The sequence below is a fragment of the Furipterus horrens genome, unplaced genomic scaffold, assembly GCF_987537825.1.
Source record: "Furipterus horrens unplaced genomic scaffold, mFurHor1.1.pri manual_scaffold_3, whole genome shotgun sequence".
Classification (NCBI taxonomy): domain Eukaryota; kingdom Metazoa; phylum Chordata; class Mammalia; order Chiroptera; family Furipteridae; genus Furipterus; species Furipterus horrens.
In genome coordinates, this window is record NW_028327173.1 from 27,377,198 (window position 1) to 27,401,706 (window position 24,509).

Sequence of the window (24,509 nt, forward strand, 5' to 3'; positions counted from 1 at the left end):
AGCGAGACAGGGCTGAGCCAGAGAACGGAGCATGTGAGCCTGCCCTTCCATTCCATAGAAGGGAAGACTGAGCAGACGTGCTCAGAGAGGGACAGAGGGGACCAGGACTCAGGTCTCTGAGGGCTCCCCATATCCTTTCATTGACCCAGGGGTCCTGTCTTCCCTCCCTAGTCACAGGCTCGGGCTGTGGGGTTTCCTGCCCACCAGAGCCCAGAAGAGGCTCTGAAACAGTCAGGGCTGGCTCAGAGGGTTTAGAGCAGAGGTTTTTATGCTTCGGGCACACTGATGAAAGCTATAGCCTCTCGTAAAATGGGCTTTGCATATACATATGTATAATTTCAGGAGGCTTGTGGACCCTTCTTAAGAACTAGTTTAGACTGAGTCCTCCGTTTTTGGTTCAGGTAGCAGAAGTGAGGAGGGGCAGAACGAGGGGTGTAGCTGGGCCCCTATATAGCCCCAGCCAGTCTCCCACCAAGTGGGGGACCTGGCTCTTGAGCTGTGCACACGCCAGCCCCTGCACTCACCCCCACACACCCAGCCTCTGGTCTGTGTGGCAGGCCCCACCAGCCCACATCTTTTCAGATCGGATCCTTGAGGTAGTCAGTGCCTGGGGGCCACCTCGGCTGGGGCGGGGGCATTCAGGGCCAACAGGAATAGGAGAAAAAGGGAGGCCTATGATTCTCAAGTCCTGACTGTTACTGGGGGGCCAGCCCTGAGCTCCCACAGCCCTGAACCCTGGCCAGCAGCTCCCAAGGGCACTTGGGGGTTTGGCATGGGGTAGCAGTGAGAACCAGGGCTGTAGGAGGTAGGCGGGGCCTTGCAACTCCCTCTGTGATCTCATCAGTCAGCAATGCCATCTGCGCCAGCCTCAGGCTCTCAGGCAGGCCAGGGTGGGAAGTCACTCAGGGGGATGTTTCCCCCCAATTCCCATCCCCACTGTAAACAGATGGCTGTACACAGGGACACCAGCCTGGCCCTGGGGCTCCCTCTGGGCAGCTCCCACAACACAGGGGCTGAAGGTACATTTCCTCCCTCTATAATGTCTCTCTAGGCCCTAGTGCCCATGCAGGTCCCCTGGTGCCACCCCACCCCCACCCTGGTCCCCACTTCAGTCACCAACCCCAGGCTCCACTGAGCACTGACAGGGCCCAGCTACTCCCAGGAAGGATCAATGCACACAGTGGTTCCAGGGCCCTCTCTGACACCAGGCCCTTCTCTATGCCAGAGCCAGAGGCTGCTGCCCAGAAGAGCTCTGAAAAATAGGTCAAGGCCATTTCTGGGAGTACCCTGAATGGTCAGATCCCAGTGCCTGCGGAAAACTGGGGCCTGTTCTGGTTTGGCAACCCTGACCTTCTGCTTCACGGAGACCACAGTTAGAACCTCACAGTGGCCAAGTGGAAAAGGCATTCTGAGTTCATCAGGATGTCAGAACTAGTCAACGGTGAGAGCTAGCAGGGCCCTCAAAAGTCTCCTTATCCAACCCCCTCAGAGCCAGATGGACTCAAAGAAATGAAATGACTGACGCGAAGTGCTCTGCAAATAGCTGGACTGGCTGGAACCTCAGGTGTGGCCCTGAAGTCAGATTACGTGGCTTCAAATGCCTACTTCAGTACTTCCTGGCTGTGTGATCTGAGCTTACCTTTTCTCATCAATAAAATGGATTTGTTGTGAAGATTAAATGAGATCATTCTAATTCATGTAGAGTAATTTGTGGGGCACAGAGTGGTAGAAAACTTAGTTACTCTCTGGTTATACTGCACTGTGCTGCTGCCCCTTGACCCCCGGAGAAACAGGCAGCTGTAGCCCTGGCCTTGAGTACCTGGCCCCAGGCTGGGCTCGTCTGCACCTCTGCTTGCCGCCAAGGCTGTGGATAAACCCAGCCACCGGAGGCTCCTTGGGGCTGCTCACCCTAACACTGTTCTTCCTGCTCGGGCGCACGTAGCAGTGAAGCCCTTTCTCTTCCTTGGGGGGGCTATGCCATGCTGAGGCCCAGGGGACACCTGGACTTAGAAGAAGTCCTAGGGATCATCTTGTCCAAGCTCCTCATTTGATATGCGAGGAAACTAAGACCGAGAGGTAGGGACTGACCTCATTGGAAAACAGTGATTTGGCTGTTGACTGATTAAAAAGACTCTGGCTTCTGTATTGTTTTTTATTTATAAACAAATTGACATAAAATAAGTCCAGATAGCAGCGGGGCAGTGGCACTGCTGACCGGTTTCTGAAGGAAGCATGTGGACAGTGGCATGGGTACAGCCAGACTCCAGTCTGGAGACCCTTTGCTCCCACCCACTTCACGGCCTTCTTGGCCTAAAATCATTGGCTCAACCTTCCACCGCAGCAGTTCCAGCCACGGCAGGGAGCTGCGCTGGGGACAGTGTGGGCAGGGTACTTCCACTCCCACAGATGAGGCTGGAGCTGCAAAGGGCCCAGTGGAGGGAGAGAAGGCAAGCTGACAGCGACCCTCTCTTCCCCATGCTGAGTGATGTGGTCAAGGCTTTCTGGGTCTGCCCACCCCAAAGAGGATGTGCCCCGGGTAATGTCCTCTGTAAAGAGGCCACGCCTCTCTGGGGCCGGGGCCAGGGCAGGGCAGTCTCTGTCCTCCTGAAACCCCATGTCTGGAGTGAGAGGAGTAGGAACTGAAGGGCTTGCCCGAGTGCCAGAAGCAATAAGTTAGCAATAAGAAAAGATCTTTTTTTAAAAAACGTAGAGGTCTGCACCATGTGTTTAAAGTCTGGGGATCGCGAAAGGAGAAGGCAGGAGCTGTGGGGCAATGGGTGCCACAGCAGGCCCAGCAGGTGGTAAGGGAACCGGACACGAGTGCCAATTCAGGGCCCCGTCTTCCAAAGCCCAGGGGTCAGCCCCTTTTGCCATCACATGGTGGGTATTCAGTCTAAACCTCTGGTGAGAGGCTGGGCCAGGCTTGGGAAATAAATAGAGGGACCTCAGAGCAGAGGCAGGGCTGAGGGAAGAGCAGCGCCAGCCCTGGGTCCCCCACTCCCCTCTTCAGTCCTTCATGGAAGGACATGTCATGATGGAGGGCAGCAGTGGGGGCTCCACACAGCCTCCTGCAGTCTTTAGGTGGCCCTGAACCCCACTGAGGCCCTGGGAGTGGGCTGCTGGTCCTGCTCCCTGGGAGAAGGACGCCGCCCCCATGTACTCCTCCCCTCAGGTGTCTGGGCCGTGTCTTCCTGTTCAGAACTTGCCCTGCTTCAGCCGGTCAATGTGGTAGGAGAGCTTGAGTGCAGGCCCCAGCTTCAGGCCCATGTACTTCATCATCATGTCGCTGCGCAGCAGGAGCAGCGCCTTGCCATCGATCTCCTGCGGGCCGGGGTGGGGGTGGCATGGGAGGAGGTGCCATCAGAGGCCTGGTTGGTCTGACCAGCCACATTGAGTCGAGTGAACCCGCTGTGACACTAAAGCCTACCTGGTCTCCCACCTCCTGTCTCCAACCATCCCTCCCCCCCCCCAAAATCTACTGCTGCGCCCACGGAGCTAAGCTGTTCACATGTTTGCTCCTTTTCCTTCTCTGCTGCTATCCTCCCAAGCCTCTGAGACCCAGCTCAGTTCCATCTCGTCCAGGAAGCACCCCCAGTCAGTGTGCTGGTCACTTCTCACAGCCTGTTTTTACCCTGATTGACCCTCCGCTGTTACTCTGAGTCCTCCTTCCTGAGCAGCAGGGACCCTCTGTGTGAGCTACACACAAGGCAGGCTCTGAGATCTTCAGGCCTGAGCTGAGAGCACCCTCCAAACCCACCTGGCATGAGAGATTTAAGTGACCAGCAAAAGGTAGCAGATCTGTTCTGAGTTGCCCAAGGGGCAGAACAGCACCAAGCATCAGGAGCTACAGGGAAATGGCTTTGAGTCCTCAATCAGAAGTATGGTCAATGCAGGGGGATCAGGAGCAGTCCCTGGCCACAGGGCCTAATGGTCCCTTGAAGAGATGTTTGAGGGGCTAGTAGAAGATGAGGGACTGATGAGGATGGAGAGTTGGGGGCCACTTGACAAGGGACTCTTTAACTTGGGCTGAGGCCCCTGATTCTCAGGCCAAGGCAGGCAGATGGGAGGGAGAGCAAGCGTTCCTGGGAAAAGAGAAGGGCCTGTCCCTGACACTGAGCCCACAGGGCGTACACCCAGGAGGAGCGTGGCTGAATCAGACCCTGCACTAGCGGAGTAAGCTGAACTCAGTGCCCAGGGAGGACTGTTTAGACCCAAGAGTCTAAGTTTGTGTAATCTCCTGTGCTTGGCTTCAAGGGACCTGGAACACTTAAGTCTACAAGGTTCAGAAGCAATACTCCCACAAGAGATCAGGCAGGGACACTTACATGTTTACGAAAAAGGTCAGCATGGGGTCCAAGCTGAGGATCAGCTTCCCGAACAAACTGCATCACGTCCTCGACTGTCCATGAGGAGGGGTCCCTGCCACTCAGTCGAGAAGCATCCTGGCTTTCCAGGTATCGGTCTGACCCTGCAGGACAGAAGGGTACCCGCCATCATGCATGGGGACTGGTTTGAACTCCTTGCCACTGTCCCTAGCATGTCCTGAAAGACTCCATGGGGAGGCTAAGAGTCTTGCCAGAACAGGGGAACCAGAGCAGGCAGAGGCAGGGGAGGGTTTCACACAAGCATCTGAGGGGCTGAGGCTCTTAAGTCAAATCTTTGTCCTTTAAAGGTAGATCTGATTTTGAAAATAGAAGGAATTTAACATTGAGGCTGTGATTCATCCTGGACTTGTTGGGGTAACAGTGAGGTAAATGGCATTACTTGGGTTCAGTGTTGGGCTGGTGGGTGAGACTCCTTTGCCTAGGTTCTGGGGACCATTACTAGAGAGACCTCGGGAACCGGGCAAGAGTAGAGCCCAATCCTTGGGGTCTAGGGAGAAAATAATGGTGGGTAATACCTTGACTCTCTTCCAAAGATCGGGGGAGTTGACCTCACTATAGCCTAATGCACAGAGGCAGAAAAAGTTTGGCTTTGGCTACCAGAAAGCTCAACATTAATTTAGTGTTCTGCTTAGAGCTTTTATCTCAACTGTGGCTCAAATACAGCTCCTCCCATTTCCCCTGAAGGATGGAGGATCTCTGTATTTTGATCATCACCTGCCGCAGATCTCTGGCATGTCTCATCCCCACTTCCTGGAATGTCCCTCTTCTCCCTTCAATTTCTCTTTTCTTCAGCAAACTCCAACTTAGCTAAGCAAGAGATGGCTTCAAGGACCAGCTCCCTAACTGGCCTCACAAAGCATTTCATGTATCTGCTGGTTATAGCTCAAGCTATACACACTTTCCCCCATTACATCATCCTAATAATATGTTCTCTTTAAAGCAGGCAAAGTAACCTTTAAAAAGTAACCGGACTGTGTCAGTCCCTAAAAGCTCAATGCAATGGCCTCCCATTGCACCTGATATGAAGTCTCAACTACTTGGTCTTTTTTTTTTTTTTTTAAATGTTATTTGACTAGCACAGTATTTTTGGTGTGTTCTATTTTTAGATATTTATTTGGTGTCTTACATGTGTTTCATTGTGGTGTATCACGCACAAAGGGGACAAATTTTAAGGGCACGACTTTTTGGATGTTGACATTTATGTATACCTGTTTCACCACTGTCTGGATCAAGATATAGACACTGTGCTCCTTCCCAATCAATACCTCTCTCCCTAGTGGTAACCTCTGTTCTGACTCTTCCATTGTCAGTTAGTGTGCTTGTTCTTGAACTTCATGACCCTGGACTCATATAGTATGCACGCTTTTGTGTCCGGCTCCTTTAACTCATCATTGTGTCTGGGAGATTCATCTATGTTGGGAGCGTACAGAAATAGTTTTGTTTTGTTTTCTCTAAAAAAGTTTATTTAAAAAGACCATCTTTAACTGATTAAAAAGAGAAAAAATTCAAGTCCCTGGGTTAAAAAGATAGGTCTCTACTCCTAAATAGTCCCAGTATCAGCTTAAACTTAAACTGTTCTTAAAAATATGTTTATTGTATTTTTTCATCATTTAGTCCCTTTATACCCACCGCCCCCTAGCAATCACCACACTGTTGTCCATGTCCGTGAGTCCTTTTTGCTTAATCCCTCCACCCCCTCACCTTATCAGCACCCCCACCCCCGCAGCTGTCATCTTGCTCTACATCTATGAGACTGTCCCCATTTTCCTTGTTAGTTCAGTCTGTTCATTAGATTCCACCTATGAGTGAAATCATATGGTATTTATCTTTCTCTGATGGGCTTATTTCACTTAACATAATGTTCTCCAGGTCCACACACACCATCGCAAAGGGTAAAGTTTTCTTCTTTTTTACAGTCAAGTAGTATTCTATTGTGTAAATGTCCCATAGTTGTTTTATCCACTCATCTACTGACGGACACGTGGGCTGCTTCCATATCTTGGAGACTGTAAATAACGCTGAGATTAACATAATGGTGCTTATGTTCTTTCAAATTAGTATTTTGGATTCGTTGGATATATTCCCAGAAGTAGAATTGCAGGGTCAAAAGGAAGATCAATTTTTAATCTTTTGTGGTATCTCCATACAGCTTTCCACAGTGGCTGCACCAGTCTGCATTCCCACGAACAGTGCAAAAGGGTTCCCCTTTCTCCACATCCTTGCCAGCACTTGTTGTTTGTTGACTTATTGATGACAGCCAGTCTAACAGGTGTGAGATGGTATCTCATTGTGGTTTTAATTTGCATTTCTCTGATGATTAGTGTCATTGAGCATCTTTTCATGTCTATTGGCCATCTACATGTCCTCTTTGAGAAGTGTCTATTCAAGTCCTTTGCCCATTTTTTAATTGGGTTGTTTTTTTTGGTGTTGCGTTTTGTAAGTTCTTTATAAATTTTGAATATTAATCCCTTATCACATGTATTGGCGAATATGTTCTTCCATTATGTCAGTTGTATTTTTATTTTGTTGATTTCTTTTGCTGTGCAAAAACTTTTCAGTTTGAGATGGTCATCTATTTTTTCTTTTGTTTCCCTTGCCTAGGGAGATATATCTGATAAAACATTGCTACAAGCAATGTCTGAGATTTTGCTGCCTAAGTTTTCTTTCAGTATTTTTATGGTTTTGGGTCTAATGTTTAAGTCTGGATCCATTTTGAATTTATTCTTGTGTTTGGTGTAAGTGTGGTGTAGTTTCATTTTTCTGCACGTATCTGTCTAGTTTTTCCAACATTATTTATTCAATAAACTATCTTTAGCCCATTGTATGTGCTTGCTTCCTCAGTCAACTATTAATTGACTATGAAGATGTGGGTTTATTTCTGGGCTCTCTATTCTGTTCCATTGGTTTATGTGTCTGTTTTTATGCCAGTACCATGCTGTTTTGATTACTATGGCCTTACAGTACAGTTTGGTATTAGGTAGAGTGATGCCTCCAACTTTGCTGCTCTTTCTCAGGATTGCTGTTGCTCTGCAGAGCCTTTTGTAGTTCCATATAAATTTTTGAAATATTTGATCTAGTTCTGTGAAATATATCATTGGATTCTTGGTAGGAATTGCATTGAATCTATAGATTGCTTTGGGTAGTATGGACATTTTAATGATGCTAATTCTTCCTATCCATGAACATTGTATGTGCTTCCACTTACTTGCATCTTTTTCAATTTCTTTCTTTACTACTGTCTTATATTTTCCAAGTACAGATCTTTTACATCATTGGTTAGGTTTATTCCTAGGTATTTTATTCTTTTTGAAGCAATTGTGAATGGGATTGTTTTCTTAATTTCCCTATTATTTCATTACTGGCATATAAAAATGCAACTGATTTCTGGATATTACTTTATATCCTGCTACTTTGCTGAACTCATTTATCAGTTTTAGTAGTTTCTTGGTGGAATCTTCAGGGTTCTCTATGTACAATATCATGTTGTCTGCACATAAAGACAGTTTTATTTCTTCCTTTCCAATTTGGATGCATTTCTTCTTCTTGTCTGATTGCTGTGGCTAGAACTTCCACTAGTATGTTGAATACAGACATCCCTGTCTTGTTCCCGATCTTAAGGGGAATGCTTATAGTTTCTGCCTGTTGAGAATGATGCTGGCAGTGGGTTTGTCATATATGACCTTTATTATGTTTAGGTATGTTCCCTCTAATCTCACTTTGCTGAGAGTTTTTATCATAAATGGGTGCTGGGTTTTATCAAATGCTCTTTCTGAACATATTGATATGATTGTGTGGTTTTTATCCTTCATTTTGTTTATGTGGTGAATCACATTTATTGATTTGCGAATGTTGTACCAACCTTGCATTCTTGAAATAAATCCCACCTGATCATGGTGTATGATCTTTTAGATGCATTGGTGTATTTGGTTTGCTAGTATTTTGTTGAGGAATTTAACATCTATGTTTATCAGGGATATTGGCCTAGAATTTCTTTCTTTGTAGTGTCTTCATCTGGTTTTGGAATTAGGACAATGCTGGCCTCATAATATGAGTTTGGGAGTTCTCCCTCCTCCTGAACTTTATGAAATATTTTGAGGAGAGGTATTAGTTTGGTAAAATTCACCTGTGAAGCCATCCAGTCCAGGGATTTTGTTGGTTTAAAGTTTTTTGATTACTGCTTCGATTTCACTAGGTGTAATCTGCCTATTCAGATTCTAATTCTTCCTGTTTAGTTTTGGAAGATTGTATGCTTCTAGGAATTTATCCACTTCATACAGGTTGTCCAGTTTGTTGGCATATAGTTGTTCATAATATTTTCTTACAATCCTTTTTCTTTGATGTCAGTTGTTATTTCTTCTCTTTCATTCTGATTTTACTTATTTGAGTCCTTTCTCTCTTTTTCTTGATGAGTCTGGTTAAAGGTTTTTCAGTCTTCTTTATCTTTTCAAAGAATCGGCTCTTGAATTCACTGATCTTTTGTATTGTTTTATTTAGACTCTATTTCCTTTATTGCTGCTCTGATTTTTATTATTTTCTTCCTTCTTCTCACTTTGGGCTTTGTTTGTTGTTCTTTTTCAAGCTTCTTTAAGTGTAAGGTTAGATTTGAGCTTTTTCTTGCTTTTAAGCTAGGCCTGTAATGCTTTGAACTACCCTCTAAGGATTGCTTTCCCAGTGTCCCACAGATTTTGGACTGTTGTGTCGTCAAGTATCTTTTGATTTCTTCCTTGATCTAGTTGTTGACCCATTCACTGTTTAGTAACATGTTATTTAGCTTCCATGTCTTTGCATGTTTTTCAGTGTTCTTCTTGTGATTGATTTTTAGTTTCATAGCATTGTGGTCAGAGAAGATAGTTGATATGATTTCAATCTTAAATTTACTGAGACTTATTTTGAGTCCTAACATGTGGTTTATCCTAGAAAATGTTCCACGTGTGCTTAAAAAGTATGTAAATTCTGCTGCTTTGTGGTGAAATGCTCTGAGGATATCAGTTAAATCCATCTGATCTACTGTGTTGTTTAAGGCCACTGTCTCCTTGTTGATTTTCTGTCTGCAAGATCTACCCATTGAAGTCGATGTGGTGTTAAAATCCCTGACTGTGACTGTATTTCTGTTAATCTCTCCCTTTATGTTCATGAAGATTTGCTTTACATATTTAGGTACTCCTATGTTGGGTGTGTTAATGTTTACTAGGGTTATATCCTCTTGTGGGGTTGTTTCCTTTATCATTATGTATTGTCCTTCTTTGTCTCTTACTATAGCCTTGGTTTCAAAGTCTATTTTGTCAGACATAAGTACTGCTACCTCAGCTTTTTTTCTTTTCCATTTGAATGAAATATCTTCTTCCATACCTTTACTTTTAGTCTGTGTGTATCTTTCAATCTGAGATGAGGCAGCATATATATGTGTCTTGTTTTCTTAACCATTCAGCTACCCTATGTCTTTTGATTGGAGTATTAAGCCATTTACATTTAAGGTGATTACTGATAGTTACGTATGTAGTGCCATTTTATTGTTAGACTGTTTTCTTCTGGTTTTGTTTTCCTTTCTCTTTTTCTTCTTCTTCTTCTTTCAAAGCAAGTCCTTGGACATTTGTTGCAGTACTGGTTTGATGTTAACAAACTACTATAGCTTTTTCTTGTCTGGGAAGCTCATTTCTCCTTTGATTTTAAATAACAGCCTTGCTGGGTAAAGTAGCCTTGGTTGTAGGTCCTTGCTTTCCATCACCTTGAATATTTCATGCCACTCCCCTCTGGGCTGAAATGTTTCTGTTGAGTAATCTGATGACAGTCTAATTGGTTGTTCCCTTATACGCAACTACCTGCTTTTCTCTTGCAGCTTTTAGGATTCTCTCTTTGTCTTTAAGCCTTGTCATTTTAATTATGATGTGTCTCAGTATAGGCCTCTTTGGGTCCAACTTGTTTGGGACTCTCTGAGATTCTTGGACTTGTGTGTCTTTTTCCTTCAACAGATTAGGGGAGTTTTCAACCATTATTTCCTTAGATAGGTTCTTGATCCCTTTCTTGCTCTCTTTGCCTTCTGGTATTCCCATGATGTGGATGTTGTTACGCTTCATGTTGTCCAAAATTTTTCTTGGCTCCCCTCATGTTTTAAAATTCTTTTTTCTTTTTGCTGCTCTATTTGTGTGTTTTTTTCTACCTTGTCTTCCAAATCACTGATTCATTCCTCTGCTTTATCTAACTTAGTGTTTATTCCTTACAGTGTGTTATATATTTCAGATAAAGGTATCTTTTGTTATTCATAATGAGCCCCTTTCAGCTACACCTGAGTATGTTAATGAGATGACTTTTGGAAAACCCCTAAGGATGAGGGGCTGGTTGTCAGGGAAACCAATCAGGAGACTAGACAGCTGGACCATTCAGCCCCGCCCCCCAGCCTCCAGGGAAGCAGGAAGGGCTAGAGGTTGAGATAAATCGCTAATGGTGAATGATTTAATCAATCGTGCCTATGTAATGAAGCCTCTGTAAAACCCCAAAGGACAGAGTTTGGAGAGCTTCCGGGTTGGCGAACACATGGAAGTGCCGGGAGAGTGGCTCACCCAGCTCACCCTCCCTCTGCATCTCCTCCCCCTGGCTGTTCTGGAGTTGTATCCTTTCACAGAAAACTAGTAATCCAGAAAGTAAACAGTTTTTCTGAGTTCTGTGAGCCACTCTAGCAAATTAATTGAACCTGAGGAGATGATGGTGGGAACCTCCAACTTACATAGCCAGTTAGAAGTACAGGTAACAACAGAGACTTCTGACTGGCTTCTGAAAAAGTTGGGGGTAGGCCAGCAGTCTGGTTGGCCTGAGCCCTTAGTCTGTAGTAGGACGACTGATGCTATCTCCAGGTAATGTCAGAACTGAGCTAAACTGCAGGACACCCTGCTGGTATCACAGAATTGCGTGGTGTGTGGAGAACCCACGGGTCGGGTGTCAGAAGTGCAGTAGTGTTGAATAGAGCATTGAGAGTAGGGGAGACACACTGGAGGAATTTTTCCTTGACAGTCCCCAACACATAAAAGAGTGCCTGATTGGCCACAGATGTTCAAACATGTTTGTTAAATGAATGAATGATCAATTACTTGGGTATTTTTCTGTTTCCCCTACTAGACTGTGTCTGTCTTCAGATAGGGCCTTGCCTTGTTCCTATCTATATCCTCACCACCCAGGAAGCGCCCAGTCATATACTAAGTGGCAGAGCAGGAACACACCTGTGAAAATAGAAGGAACCTACTCTTTAATTTTCTCCTGTGAAGGCTAAAAATCTCTTCTAGTTTTTCTGCATTCTGAGTCTCAGGTCTAAAAGTCAAAGCTCAGTTTGGATGGCCTAGCCCCTGCTCCCTGTATTAGAGACTCTAGCATATTATTCCCAAAGCTTGTGGCTGGGCACTGAGCAGACCAGGGGAGAAGTGTGCTGGAGCAAGCAGAGGAAATTAGAACCATAAAAATTTTGATGGCTTTTTAGAGGTGGTAATAGCCAAGAAGTTGGAGAGGGCTCTCTGTGAGCCAGCCACTTCTCCCTGCCCTGAAAGTCTACTGTGATGCTAAGACAGAAACCAAGTACAGAGATTATGGAGGGCAGAGACGAGATATACAACTAAGTGTCCTTCTTGGACCATCTTAGCTAATTCTTCTACCCGAGGGAGCTAGGAATCTCACACATGCATGCACACACACACACACACACACATAGAGTATTATTCTTACACACACATATGTATATAATGATGTTATATATAAATACACACACATATATATTCACACATAAAATACTATCATATATTATGTGTTTGCCTGTCAGCCTATTCCTATTGGAATGTATACTCCACTGAGATGAAGACATTTGAGCAAAGACCTTGAGGCAGAAGAGTGATGGGCACATTTAAGGTTTAGCTGGGGGGCCAATGTGCCAGAGGAGAGTGACTGAGTAGAAGTGGTAGGAAATGACATCTGAGAGGCCAGTGTGTGTGTGATGGGGCAGGGGGAGTGGTGGTGCAGAGGAAGAGGGCCTTGTATGCCACTGAAAGACCGTTGGCTTTTCTGAGTGATGTAGTTTAGTTTGAGCATAGGACTGACATGAATTGATGTACAATTAAAAGGATCACTGTCACAGTCTGTGTTGATAACAGACGTTAGGGGGCAAGGGCAGAAGCAAGGGAGACTGGCTGTAAAATGAGTCTCCTATGATAGCTCACACAAGAGATGACTATGGCGGGCACCAGGTGGTAGTGGTGGATGTGGTCTGATACATGAACATTATAAAGAACTCCCACCACTGTCAGCTCATTTAACCCTTAAAATAGTTCTTGAAAAAATTACCATCAGCTTCACTTTAGAGATGAGAGAACTGAGGCCTAGAGAAGTGAACTGACTTGCCCAAGACCACACAGGTAGGAAGGAGACAAGTTAGTGTCCTATCTCTGTCTTTTCCTATTCCTATTTTTTCAAACAGACTATATCAGGGTTCTTCCCCTCCATCCAATGGGTACAGCTGGTGGTTACTCTTCAAGGAAGGTAGAGCATCTCAGTCTAAGAATGACTAAGGTAGGCGAGGCCCCTCCACAGAGGCCAGACTAACAAACTGATGCCCAGTCATCCTGGATAGTGAAATAAGAAGGGACAGACTGTACATCCATTACAATTTTAGGGCCAACTGAACAGGATCTTTTCATAGCCTTATTAGGTTGTTTGGGGTCAGAAGAGATCTAGACCATGGTCTGGCCGACAGACTCAACATATTCCAAAGGAAGAGTGGAGATGTCTGGGGGACACCAGTGCCATGTGAGGCACTCCTAATAGAAATGGCCTTGGAGAAGGTCACAGTAACAGTAACACCCTCATACCTCGGGAATGAGTTAGTTTCCAAAACGATCCCATATCCCTGCTTCCATCTGATCCTTTTAACACTCCTGTGGAAAGACCAGGGGGATATCACCATCTCCATTTTGCATACGAGGAACATGAAGGTGTGTGAGGTGAGATGACTTACCCAAGTCCCAAGGCAGGGAATCAGCTTTCAGTTCTACCTCTACGTCAGAGCTTCTCATACTCCATTTTGCTGCCTCGCTGGGGTTGGGGTCGGGGAAGGGGCATCCCAGGCTTCTTCCCCTGTCAGCCTTCCTGCAAACTCTCTCTCCTGAGGTCACTTCTTTCCACTGCAGGCCTTGCTAATAGAATCTCTTTATTCTTTTAAATCCCACACATCCCTGGGCCAGGGCGGGCCACAGTAGGGGTGAGGAGGTGGCATTCTCCTGTCGCCCAATTGCTGCTTTTAGACCATCCTCCTATAAAAGCGTGTGTTCTTCAGAGGCTAAACATGTACTCGACCATCTGCCCTTCCTGATCATTGTTGTTTATAAATCTCTGGGTTTCTATAGCAAGCCTTTTTTGTTACTTGGCTCACTATCTTCTATTCCACCCCAATTCCTGCCATAACCCTCAGAGGCAATCCATTTAACTTCCTTGCCTTGGCCAGTACTTTCACATCTACTCTACTTCAAATACCTACTGCCAAGTTCACTTGCCTGGTTCTTTCCATCAATGAGAACAAATTTATTTAATAATTTTAAACATCTCATTTTCTGACCCAACCTCCTCTCCTGCCTTTCCAACTGTCTTGTGACTTATGTCCATTATAACTGTTACATCAACCATTAATTAGCACATCAATCTTACGGTTTCCCCCATCCCTCAGCCTTCCCTCAGCCTTGCTTCTTCCTCACCCTGCCCAGATCCAGTATTGGTGTAAACTACTCTCCCTCCAGCTCCATCAATTCCTTTACATGTTCCCTCACTGCCTTAGTCCAGGCTTTTGTCACTTCTGGTCTGGCCCATGATGGTAACCTCCAACTGGTCTCTGCAGTCTTGTCTTTCCTTACATCCATCCTCAACATAGTAGTCAATGATCTACTGAAAGCACAGTTAAAAGCCTTCGATAACTTCGCAATGCCTATAATATGAACTCTATAAACTCTTTAACGTGGCATTTAAGGTCCTCTATGGTATAACCTTGACCTTTCCAGGTTTTTCTCTTTAAAGTTCCAGTATTACCTTTTGTTTCAGCAACCCCAAATGGTATATAGTTCCTGGTACAATCTGCTAGTTCTTTCCCTTCACCCCTTTTCATGCTGTACTCTCTTTCTGGAAAGCTCTCACTCCCCATATCACACCTAAGATGGCCATTCATATAGTCACCCTTTCAAGTCTCAGGGTGTCATTTCTTTAAGGAAGCTTCCCTCCTGTATGCCAAGCTTGTATTAGGTGTTCCTTCTTATAGTTTTTATACTAACAGAGAATACCTCTGTAACTGCACTCAGGATGTTGTTTTACAATGGCCTGTTTAAGCATCTCTTATACAATGCTATGAGCTCCTTTAGGACAAGAAGTGGCCATTTTTTGCATCCCAATGCCAAACACTTATGTTCAAATAAATGGCTAATGAAGGGATCAGTTAATCCTTCCCTGTCCCTTTGACTCTAGGTCTCATTTTCCATTATTCTCAAGCCAATTCCAGAGCTTCAGTTATCTCCCAGTGCCTCCCAGGTGCTTAGCCAGACCCCAGTCCAACCACCAGGCAAAGGGCAACAGAGCTAAGTTCTTTCTGGCCTCCCAGAGCTCAGAAAAGAAGGAAAGGAAGGAAAGAGTGAGGGAAGGCAGGAGGGCCAGAACTCTGGTAAGCTTACCCCTGGAGCACAGCCGACGCACAGCTGAGGCAGTGCTCAGTGGGAGGCCACAGGATGGAAGCAAAGGCCGATACCCAGGGGTTCGAAGACTTTGGGAGGTGCTGACAAGGTTGGTAGGATTCAAGGTGGAGTCCATTGAGTCTGAGTGTGGCTTCAAGGACCGGGCCAGACTATTCCCCAGGACAAAGGTTTCACCTAAAAAACAGTAAAACCAGAGTTAGAGGAGGGACTAGCCTGGACGAACTGCTGGGGTGCTGGCTCCCAGGGACCTGCTGGGTGGAGCAAGAGGCAGCAAAACAGAAAGTCCGGGCTGGGTCTTAGGAAGTCTGTGTATGAGCCATGGCTTAGTCAAGCCCAGTACCACTCTCTGGACTTGAATCTCCTTAGAGACACTTAATCTTAGACTAGATGACCTTTGAGGTTCCTTCTGGTCTGGATATCTTATGCTCTTTCTGGATAAGGAGAACCATAAAACAACTGGAAGAGGCTGTCTTACATACGAGGTGCTAGAGCCAAGACTAGGGTGCTGGAGAAGAGATGTGTATGCTTAGATGAGGGCACTTTAGAAGCAGACTCTCTCAACTAGCTGGACATCTCAGGAATGCTTCTTGATGCCTGGCTAAAGGCCTGCCTGCAGAGGATCTGCTCTTATGTTCCCTTCTCCTTTCATATGTGCCTTGTTCTACAGAAGCATTCCAAGGATGCTGGATTGTACAGTGGTGAGAATGTGGGCATGGAACCAGAATCTGGGTTAGAATTTGGCTCTGCCCCTCTGCAGGCAAGGTGCTTTCCTTAGAACCTCAGTCCCCTTATCTATAATATGAGAAGTTCCCTTCATCTACGGGGCTTGTAAATATCAAAAGGAAGTGGCTATGCAAGCCTTTGTAAAGGGAAGCTTGTCCTGACATTTCCACACCCAGGCCACAGCCCAACACCAGGCAACAGCCCCTAATCATTGCTCTACAGAACGTGAAGCGGACTCTGTCTCATGACTGAGTTCTACACGTTCCTTAGCCCTGGTCACAGCATTCTCTACTTGTCGGGGGGTGTCTTGGGTACTGGACCTTATCACTGGACTTTGTGGTTTTCTTAAAGAGTTTAGGTGTTTAGATCATGCTTGGGCTTCATTCAGGGCCTCTAATAAACACTAAATTCAAGCACACTGTCTAGCATACAATAAGACCTCTGTAATAAGATGGGTTAGGATTTTAAGACTGCTTTCTGCTATTTACCTAAAATATCTCGGTAACCATGGGCTTAAAAGTCAAATTCTAGCATGAGACAGATGTCACCCTTATCTCAGGGAATTTAACTGATAAAGCCCTTCCCTAGAAATGATTCTTAAGAGAGAAGTCTCTGAGGCTCAGGATACCTAAACCATATCCACTCCCGTTCTGCAGGTGAGGTTCCAGGTTCCTGTTTTCCAGGAGAGATGACTATAGCATTGTCCTGCTTGGAGACAAGAACAGGAATCACGAGGCTTGGGCACTAGGCCTCAGCCCCGGCCTTGCACTAGGTGTGTGGCCCCAGGCAAGTCGCTTGTCTTCTCCGAGCACCAGTTTCTTCATCTGCAAAATGGGAAAAAATCACCCTTTGTCATGCTGTGAACATTGAATGAGGAAATGAAATGGGATGTACTTTACAAAGGTGGAGAATTCTTATTTTATTCTTCATTCAGAGTCAGAGTGACAAATTAACAGTCTCTGCATTAACTCAAGAAAAAGATGAAGTCAAGTTTCTGCATTTATCAGCAGGGTAACCTCACCTTTATAGTGCTCATTTTACTCAGTGAAGACTGGGGATAATACCAGTGCCTCACAAGAGCTAACAGATGTGAAAAAGAATTATGATGACAATGCCTGGGGCTCACCGGATGCTGATACAAGCCAGTAAGTGTCTTTTTCTCTCAGTGATGCTAAGAATGGTAACTGAAATCCAGATTCTGAGTTGAGAAGCCTGAAAATCTGGACTGGTAGCACCTGGACTAGGCAAGGCCATTAAATCTTATCCTGATGAGATGCAGTGGAAAAATCATACCTGAGGCTCTGGGAGGTCCTAGTCTGCTTAGGGCTGGTCCACGAGGCCCTGGCTGCCTTCCCCAGGATGATGCTGGGGGTAGAAGACTGCACTGTGTTCCAGTTGTACTTCACAGGGCCTTGGGGGCCTCTAAAGGGGAGTCAAGGATATGGGGTTCTGGGTCTCATCCCAGTTTCTATCAAAACAGCTCTGGTTTTAACTTTTACACACCAGATTTTCATATAATCTTTGCAAAAAAAGAGTTCTACTGCTAAAACAAAACAAACTTTGAAACTCCTGGCCCAGGGATCAGAAATCAGCGCTGCAAGACTAGGGTTTTATTTCTAGCACAATTATGAGTCAATCATCACTGCTTTTTTCCCTAGGATTCAGTTAGCCCATCTATAAAATGGAGATGAAAACCCTTAACCTCATCAGGTCAATATAAATTAAATATGCTGTTGATATGCTGGAGACATGAGAACAATCAGTATGAGAAAGAGCTCATTCATCCATTCAACAAAAATTTGTTGCGCACTCTTTGTGAGGTACTACGCGAGGTATGGGGTATGCAGGGTAAACAGACAGATAAGGACCTTGACCGTATGCATTTATTTTTAGTGAGTGGCAGATCTTCTCTGAGTATCGCATTGCAAGGCTGACCTTAAAAACTAGAGTTCCCAGGGGAGGGCGACCAGAATGCTGGTGAGAGGCAAAGAAGCGTAGGTCTGGAGAAAAGCCAGAGGAGACAAAAACCGTAAAGGCAGTCATGGGTTGGGAAGAGCCCTGGAAGTAGATCTGATGTTTTGGAAGGCAGAGAGTAGAACAGTGAGCAGGAGTTAGTTATAAGGCAGATTTCAGATTAAAAGAGAGGCATTTTAACAATCAGAAGTGTGTAAAAGTAAAACTGATTGCCAAAGGCAATAGTGAGCACCCTGTTGTTAGGTATATTTAAGTAGAAGTCAGTTGACCGCCCTCGTCTGTTGGGCTACATAGGAGATCATCTCTACAACACTTCCTACTTCTGAGATTCAAGGAACTGAATCAAATGTTTGGGGCAAAGGACTATAGAGAGAGACTACCAGCTATGGGTGTTGCCAGGGAAATAAGGAATTATGAACTGAGTCAGAAGCAGGAATTGACAGACAGCTAGAAGTATGAGCAATTATCAGGAAAATGTAACCTTATTTTGGGTTACTTGGAATGGGATTTATTTTATTTTATTTAGATTTGGATATCAAAAGAAAGAAAAATTCCCAAATCTAGGACTCACAGAGTTCTGCAAAAATCTCCAATGAACTTTCCTGCTTACTGTCTTGCTCCATTTCAATCCATTCTCCCACATAGTATCCTGAGAGAGCTTTCTAAAACACAAATTTGATTGTTACTTCCCTGCTTTCAACATTTCAGTGGGTCCTCACTGCTCAATGATATAGTTTAAAGTGTGTAACATGGTCAATTAGACCTTCTTGAGTGGGCCTCTGCCTACTACTTCAGCCTCATCTTCCTCATTCTTCTCTTCTACTTTATACTCCAGATGTACTGCACATTCAGTTCCTCCGAAACAGGTCATGTGCCCTCTTGTCCCTCACATTCCCACATGCTACTTAGTCAATAGAACATTCTTCATCATTCCCCTCCTCCATCTCTTTGGGTCTGTGGCATTTTCACCTGATTATTCCACTCTTTCAGGTCCAAGCTGAGATATCACTTTTTTCTGGGAAGTCTTACCTGACACTGGTTTGAACTTTTGAACTCTGAACTTGTACTGTTCAAGTACTCATCACCATGAAATTAACTGTTTGCTTATTTGTTTGTATTTTTTTTTTAACCAGGCTGTCAACTCTGTGGGAGTAAGGACCTTGACTCCTAGCTTACAATGGAACCCTCTGTCTCTAAGTCAGAGCTTGGCACCATGTAGTCAGTAGATAACTGGGCTGACTGATTGTCTGACTACATAATGGAATCAATAGTTTCAATTAATTATGAACATTTGAGTCATCTTAAAACTCTGACAGTTCTATGAGGAAAGCTTGTCTGGGGATGAAGGGGTATCCTAAGAGACTTCAGTTTTTATTTGGTTTTAATCACTGTGCATTTGGGGATTTGGAGAACCACGTTATAACAAGCTCAGAGGACCTGGACGGCAACTAGAAAGACAGACACAGGGAACTCATTGTCATGGGAAAGATGAACCACTTCCTCCAGCAGAGAGGAGCCTGGTCAATTCCAAGGTAGCAGGCCTACAGGTTAATGCTGGGTGGATTTCAACAGCTAAAATGAATATTCACTGGGGTCAGCTAAATTAATGCTATCTGCTGTCTAATACTGTCAGTTTTGTAGAGGGCCAGAAGGAGCTCCCTCTCAATCTTCACAGGACTCCTACTTGATGTAGACGTGAGTAGGTCTGAAGAAGGGACTCTGATCTGACATTGCCCAACCCCTCTCCCAACCTTCCCCAGGAGTCCTTTCCTGACATCTTTCCCCTCTCCTCCTGCTCCTCACTCCTGACTGGGCCAGAGCAGCTCTGGCCCACGCCCTGAACATGCACACGTTTGCCTTTATCTCCCTCTCTCAGCCGGGAGCTCTTTCAGAGCAGGGACCAAGTCTGTCTCACCTCTGCCTACTGAGAGTCCAGTATAGCGTCTGGCAAAGAGTAATTATTTGATAAATATTTGATGACCTCAAGTGAAACAACTGGCCTAGATTCTTCAAAATACCTATGTCATGTGATGGAAGGTAAGAAAAAGGCTAGAAAACTGTTCTAGACAAAGGAAACTAAAGAGACAGGATAACTAAATACAAGGGATGATCCTTCACTGGATCTTGGATTAGGTTAAAAAAATAAAAAACAAAAAAGCAAAAAACAGCTATAAGGAACATTATTGGCATAGGGAATCTAGCAATAATTTTGTAATAACTCTGTATGGTGCCAGGTGGGCACTGGAAGTATCACGGGGGATAATGCAAAGTATATGACTGTTAACCACTATGCTGTACACTTGAAACTAATGCAAAATAATATTGAATATAAACTGTAATTAAAAAATAAAATTAAATTAAAAAAATAAAATGTTTTACTGTAAAAAAAGGACATTACTGGGAGAATAAGGAAATTTAAACATGAACTTTGTTAGTTACAGCTGATCTCTGAACAATACAGGGAGTAGGGGCACCCATTACCCTATCCCACACCTCCTGCACAGTTGAAAATTCATGTTTGACTTTTGACCAGAAGCCTTATGGATAACATAAACAGTCAATTAACACATACTTTGTATGTTATATGTATATATATAGATATATATATACACATATAGATCATATATTTTATTCTTACAATAAAGTAAGCCAGAGAAAATGTTAAGAAAATCATAAGAAAAAATGAATTTATAGTATTTATTGAAAAAATTCCACATATAAGTAGACCTGTGCAGTTCAAACCCATGTTGGTTCAAGATTTTATATATGTTAAATTGCTTGAGTGTGATAATAGTACTATGTTCCTTGTCCTTAGGAGATACAAACAAAAGTATTTAAAGATCAAGTCTCTTATCTGCAGTTAACTCTTAAAAGATTCAGTAAACAAAACAAACAAACAAAAAAATATATATATACACACACACACACTTATAGAAACAGATAAAGTAACTATTGCAAAAAGTTAAGTGGTAAATCCAGGTGAAGAGTATCTGGTTGCTCACTGTACTATCTGTACAACTTTTCTGTAGATTTGAAATTTTTCAAAATAAAATGTTGGAGACAAAATGTTAAGCCTCAACTTAGGTAAGGAAGCCTGATGAGATATGCATTTGGTGATTAGCTGCTATCTGGAAGTTCACGGTCAGTTAGGCCAAGACTCTATAAGGTAGGATAAGTGTGCAAACGAGCCTGTAGGAAAAGGGCTCTAGGAAGTACCTAGGTAGCAGAGGTGGCACCTTCCACTGTCGAACTGGCAGAAGTGTGTAACCAAGCAGAAGGGAGGGAGTGATAACACCAGATCCAAAGGACAAAGCAAAAGACAGCCCTTGTCCAGATCAAGTTCTTTGGTAGAGGTTTGGGTAACTAATCAGAAAAGTGCAAGAAATGATAAATGATCAGAGGTAGAGCAAAGGCTTAGTAAGGCAGGCAGGTAGGTAGGCAGGAAGAAAAGATGAGCACAGAAGCACAGAGGAATCAGAAATCTAGGCAATGCTCTGACTTGTCTGGGCACAGTTAAAATGCTCATTTCAGGGAGGCAAATACAAACTAGGGTGAGAGCAGCCAAGTGCTGGGCACCCACTATGAGAAACAAAGGCTAGTGAGCATAAGAGGGTGCAGAGAGTTGGCTGAATCTGAAAATGAGGGAAGGGATGGGAGACAGTCAATGGCAGAATGTGATAACCCAGGTATTGGTCTCTTTCTTAGTGACGCAAGAAGAGTGGCTAAAGCTTGTTTCCTCCTATCTGAATCAGGGTTGAATCAGAGAGATGCAAATTGGTACCAAATTCCCAGGAAAGGTCATGCCCCCAATCCCAAACTACCTTTGTAACTGCCTGTCCACTGTATACACCCCTACCAGTCTCTGTATGCTGGTACCAGTACGTTCCTCTTAGTTCTTAAGGACCATATTCCACTGAGGAATTCTGAGTTGCTATTTCTTTGAGAAATCTGTCTTTAGCAGCTGCACTCATGGACCTGCTATTCCCTCTAGTGTATCTGTTCTTCCAGAATCCCAGGCAGGCCTAACTTTCATTACTGAAGTGCAGCTTACTGAATGCCAATAGCGGGGGATATGTAACAGCCTGCCCTTGCACAAACTCTACCATGCGCAGTGGAACGTTCTAACTGTAAGTGAGAATGTCTTTTTCTGTTCTCAGAGATTCTGATGCTGAAAGGAAGCAATCTAGAGCAGGTTAGGTGAGAGAGGATCCGTGAAGGGGTCACAAATACGTCTGCAGGGACTAGAGGGTCTGATCCCTACAAGCAGTATTTGAAAGTCAGGTATATTTTTACAACTTACATAAGCAATGCTCATTTGGGTGCAAAAATATAGAGTTGCTGGTGGCTGGGGCTGGGTGAGTAGTCACTGCCCAGGGCACTTTCTTCACAAGTGGCACTTTTATCAGAAGTGATTCTGCTAAGGCAATGATAAAAAGACTACAGGGAAGGCAGTATGGGAACAAACTTGCAGAGAAGGTCAGAAGGGGGGCACCTTTCAACTTATATGCTCCCCCATCAACAGGCAGCACAGCCCTGAACTGCAGCACCACCTCTCTAGTCCTCTGGCCATGACAGAGCCAACAGGGCTCCTCTAAAGGGCCTTTCCTCCCTCTCTCAACAATGACCTACCTTGCTACGTTTAGGGCCGAGCTTTCCTTCCCTTCCTGCCGGCTGTGTCCTGGGCTCCAGATTAGAGATGCCGCGTTCCATTCACTCTTTAACCTCTCTCGGAAGTGCTTAGTCACTGATCCGGCCACGTGGCATCCGCTTTCCCGCTGTGGGTCTGGTATGTTAACTAAGAAAGTTATTTTCCAGCCTAGTTAGAAACAGCAGGAACTTGAATTGACTTGCTAGACTGGCAGTGCTGGAGGAGTTAGGGCCACGTGCCAAAGGAAAGAGTGGATGGCCAATCACCAGGGAGCAAATTTCCCAATCTGTAGCTTGAGACTAAACCTTCCTGCTGGCAAGGGAGAGCTATGGTAGGCCTTTGCTGACAGATTTACACTGGGAGACGTCCTGTGACTTTGCAGTGGCTCCACATGTAGTTTGGAGCTCAGAGACTCCTGAACCACCTTTTTCTAGGAATAAAAATCCAGAGGAAAGAAGGTTCATCCTAGAGAGAGGGAACAAAATCCTGAAGAGAGAGTAAAGATAAGAGGAGACCAAAAAGTCCCAGATGTGGGAAAGGTTGGGGACAGGAACCCAGACCTCTGGATAGCAGGTGCTAGGTTTGCAGGTCTGTCTGGGGGCTGGCCCTGGGCCCTTGCTGGTCCTGCCCCTTCTTAGCCCAAGCCCCATCCCAGCTCCTACCTGGTAGGTACCTGTCGTGGCTGTGGCCGTACTCTGAGGTGGTGAGTGACAAGTGAGTCTGTGTAAAGGGCTGGTTGCCAAACAGATTGTCACTGCGAAGGTTGTGGCAGAGTTTCTCCAGGAAGCGGAGGACGTAGGTGATGCTGTTGACTGCTGGGAGGTTGAGGGTGTGCTGTTCCCGGTCAAACACGGCTGTGGAGTGAAGTAAACAGGGCTGAGCATGTCAGCCGGGCATGCAGAGCAGCGCTGGGCAGGAGGAGTTCAGCCCACAGCTTGCCTCGGGCTTACCTGCTTACACAAAGGCAATCAGTGCCCAGGTTTCCTCCCTCCCTCCCTCGAGGGTATGATTTTTGCCAACTCCAAAGGGCTTGCAATAAAGGGAGTGGCCAGGCTGAGTCTGTTGTACCCAGGGCTCTGGAATGATTTCACTCACTTGTGAAAACAACCGTGAACATAATTCTATCTGCTCCATCAGTTGGCTGGGCCTCATCCAGGAAATCTGTTCATTTAGGGTGCTATTTCCATAAGAACTGCCCAAGAACAGAGGAGCTGGGCAGAAGAGGAGAATACAGCCATTGCCAGCACTGGTTTGGTGCACAATCTGATCTATTTAAGAGCACTAGAATTTCGGCAACATTTGGAACTATGCCTGCTGTGTTTTATTTCACTTTCTATCTATTTCTATTGAAAAACTATCTGTATAGTCCTTAAAAAGCAAAAGGTCTCTGAGAGCAGCAGGGAATGAGGGAATAGGTCATTCTCAGGAACCGATTTAGGGGCAGAGAAAGAACCCTACAGGAGGCGTTAGGTGCGAAGGAGAGGCAGCAAACACTGCCACACAGAAGGAAAGGAGAGACCTGGGAGAGGCCTCTGCCTCAGAAAGAAAGGAAGGCTTGATTTCCTATGTAGTATGCCTTCTATAACAATTCCTTCCCTGCCTGCCCCACCCTCTTCTCAGCCAACTACTCTCTCATGGGGGCTCCCACACCACCCTGCACATATTCCTCTATTGTAACACCTCTCACAGTTAGCTCTGAGACCGTCTTCCTTTTCCAGCAGGGCAGAGCCTGAGCTTGCCATCTTCCTCTCTCCCTGTCCCTGGCCAGTGTCCTGGCAATAACCTCTGACATATAGTAAGGACTCAGTAAGTGTTTGCTGCAAGAAGAATACAGTTGGATTATTTATGGGGTTTTCCATGTCAGCTGCTTCTTGAGGCTGGATCGTGCAACTTGTTAGAAGGAAGGGACAGTAGATTATGGAGTAGCATATAGTTATAACTGAAAGGCTTTAGGTCAAGTCTTCATAGGTTTGGTGGATGAAGAATAGGGTTTTGGACTTACAAAAGCTGAAAGAGGACAGAGGCGCAGCAGAAAAAGTCAATATTCTCAGTGAAAACATGAAAACACTGTGCAGC

The 24,509-nt window shown here is 45.0% G+C and overlaps 1 protein-coding gene across 8 annotated transcripts in view; it reads right to left on the reverse strand.

Moving 5' to 3' along the window:
* Positions 1-2,138: 2,138 nt before the first annotated feature.
* The window catches only part of SCMH1 (Scm polycomb group protein homolog 1), a 173,022-nt gene continuing 150,651 nt past the window's right edge, over positions 2,139-24,509 (reverse strand). For 5 of the 8 annotated variants that reach the window (XM_090269223.1, XM_090269218.1, XM_090269219.1 and 2 more), the window contains 5 exons: positions 23,096-23,287; positions 15,068-15,262; positions 13,229-13,294; positions 4,326-4,468; positions 2,139-3,321 (listed from right to left, as the gene is read on the reverse strand). In XM_090269223.1, coding sequence (XP_090125349.1) covers positions 3,196-3,321; positions 4,326-4,468; positions 13,229-13,294; positions 15,068-15,262; positions 23,096-23,287 — 722 coding nt within the window. In that variant the 3' untranslated portion in view covers positions 2,139-3,195. Of the gene's footprint in view, positions 3,322-4,325; positions 4,469-13,228; positions 13,295-15,067; positions 15,263-22,414; positions 22,569-23,095; positions 23,288-24,509 lie in introns of those variants that run through there. The other 3 variants (XM_090269221.1, XM_090269222.1, XM_090269224.1) reach the window with 2 other exon arrangements.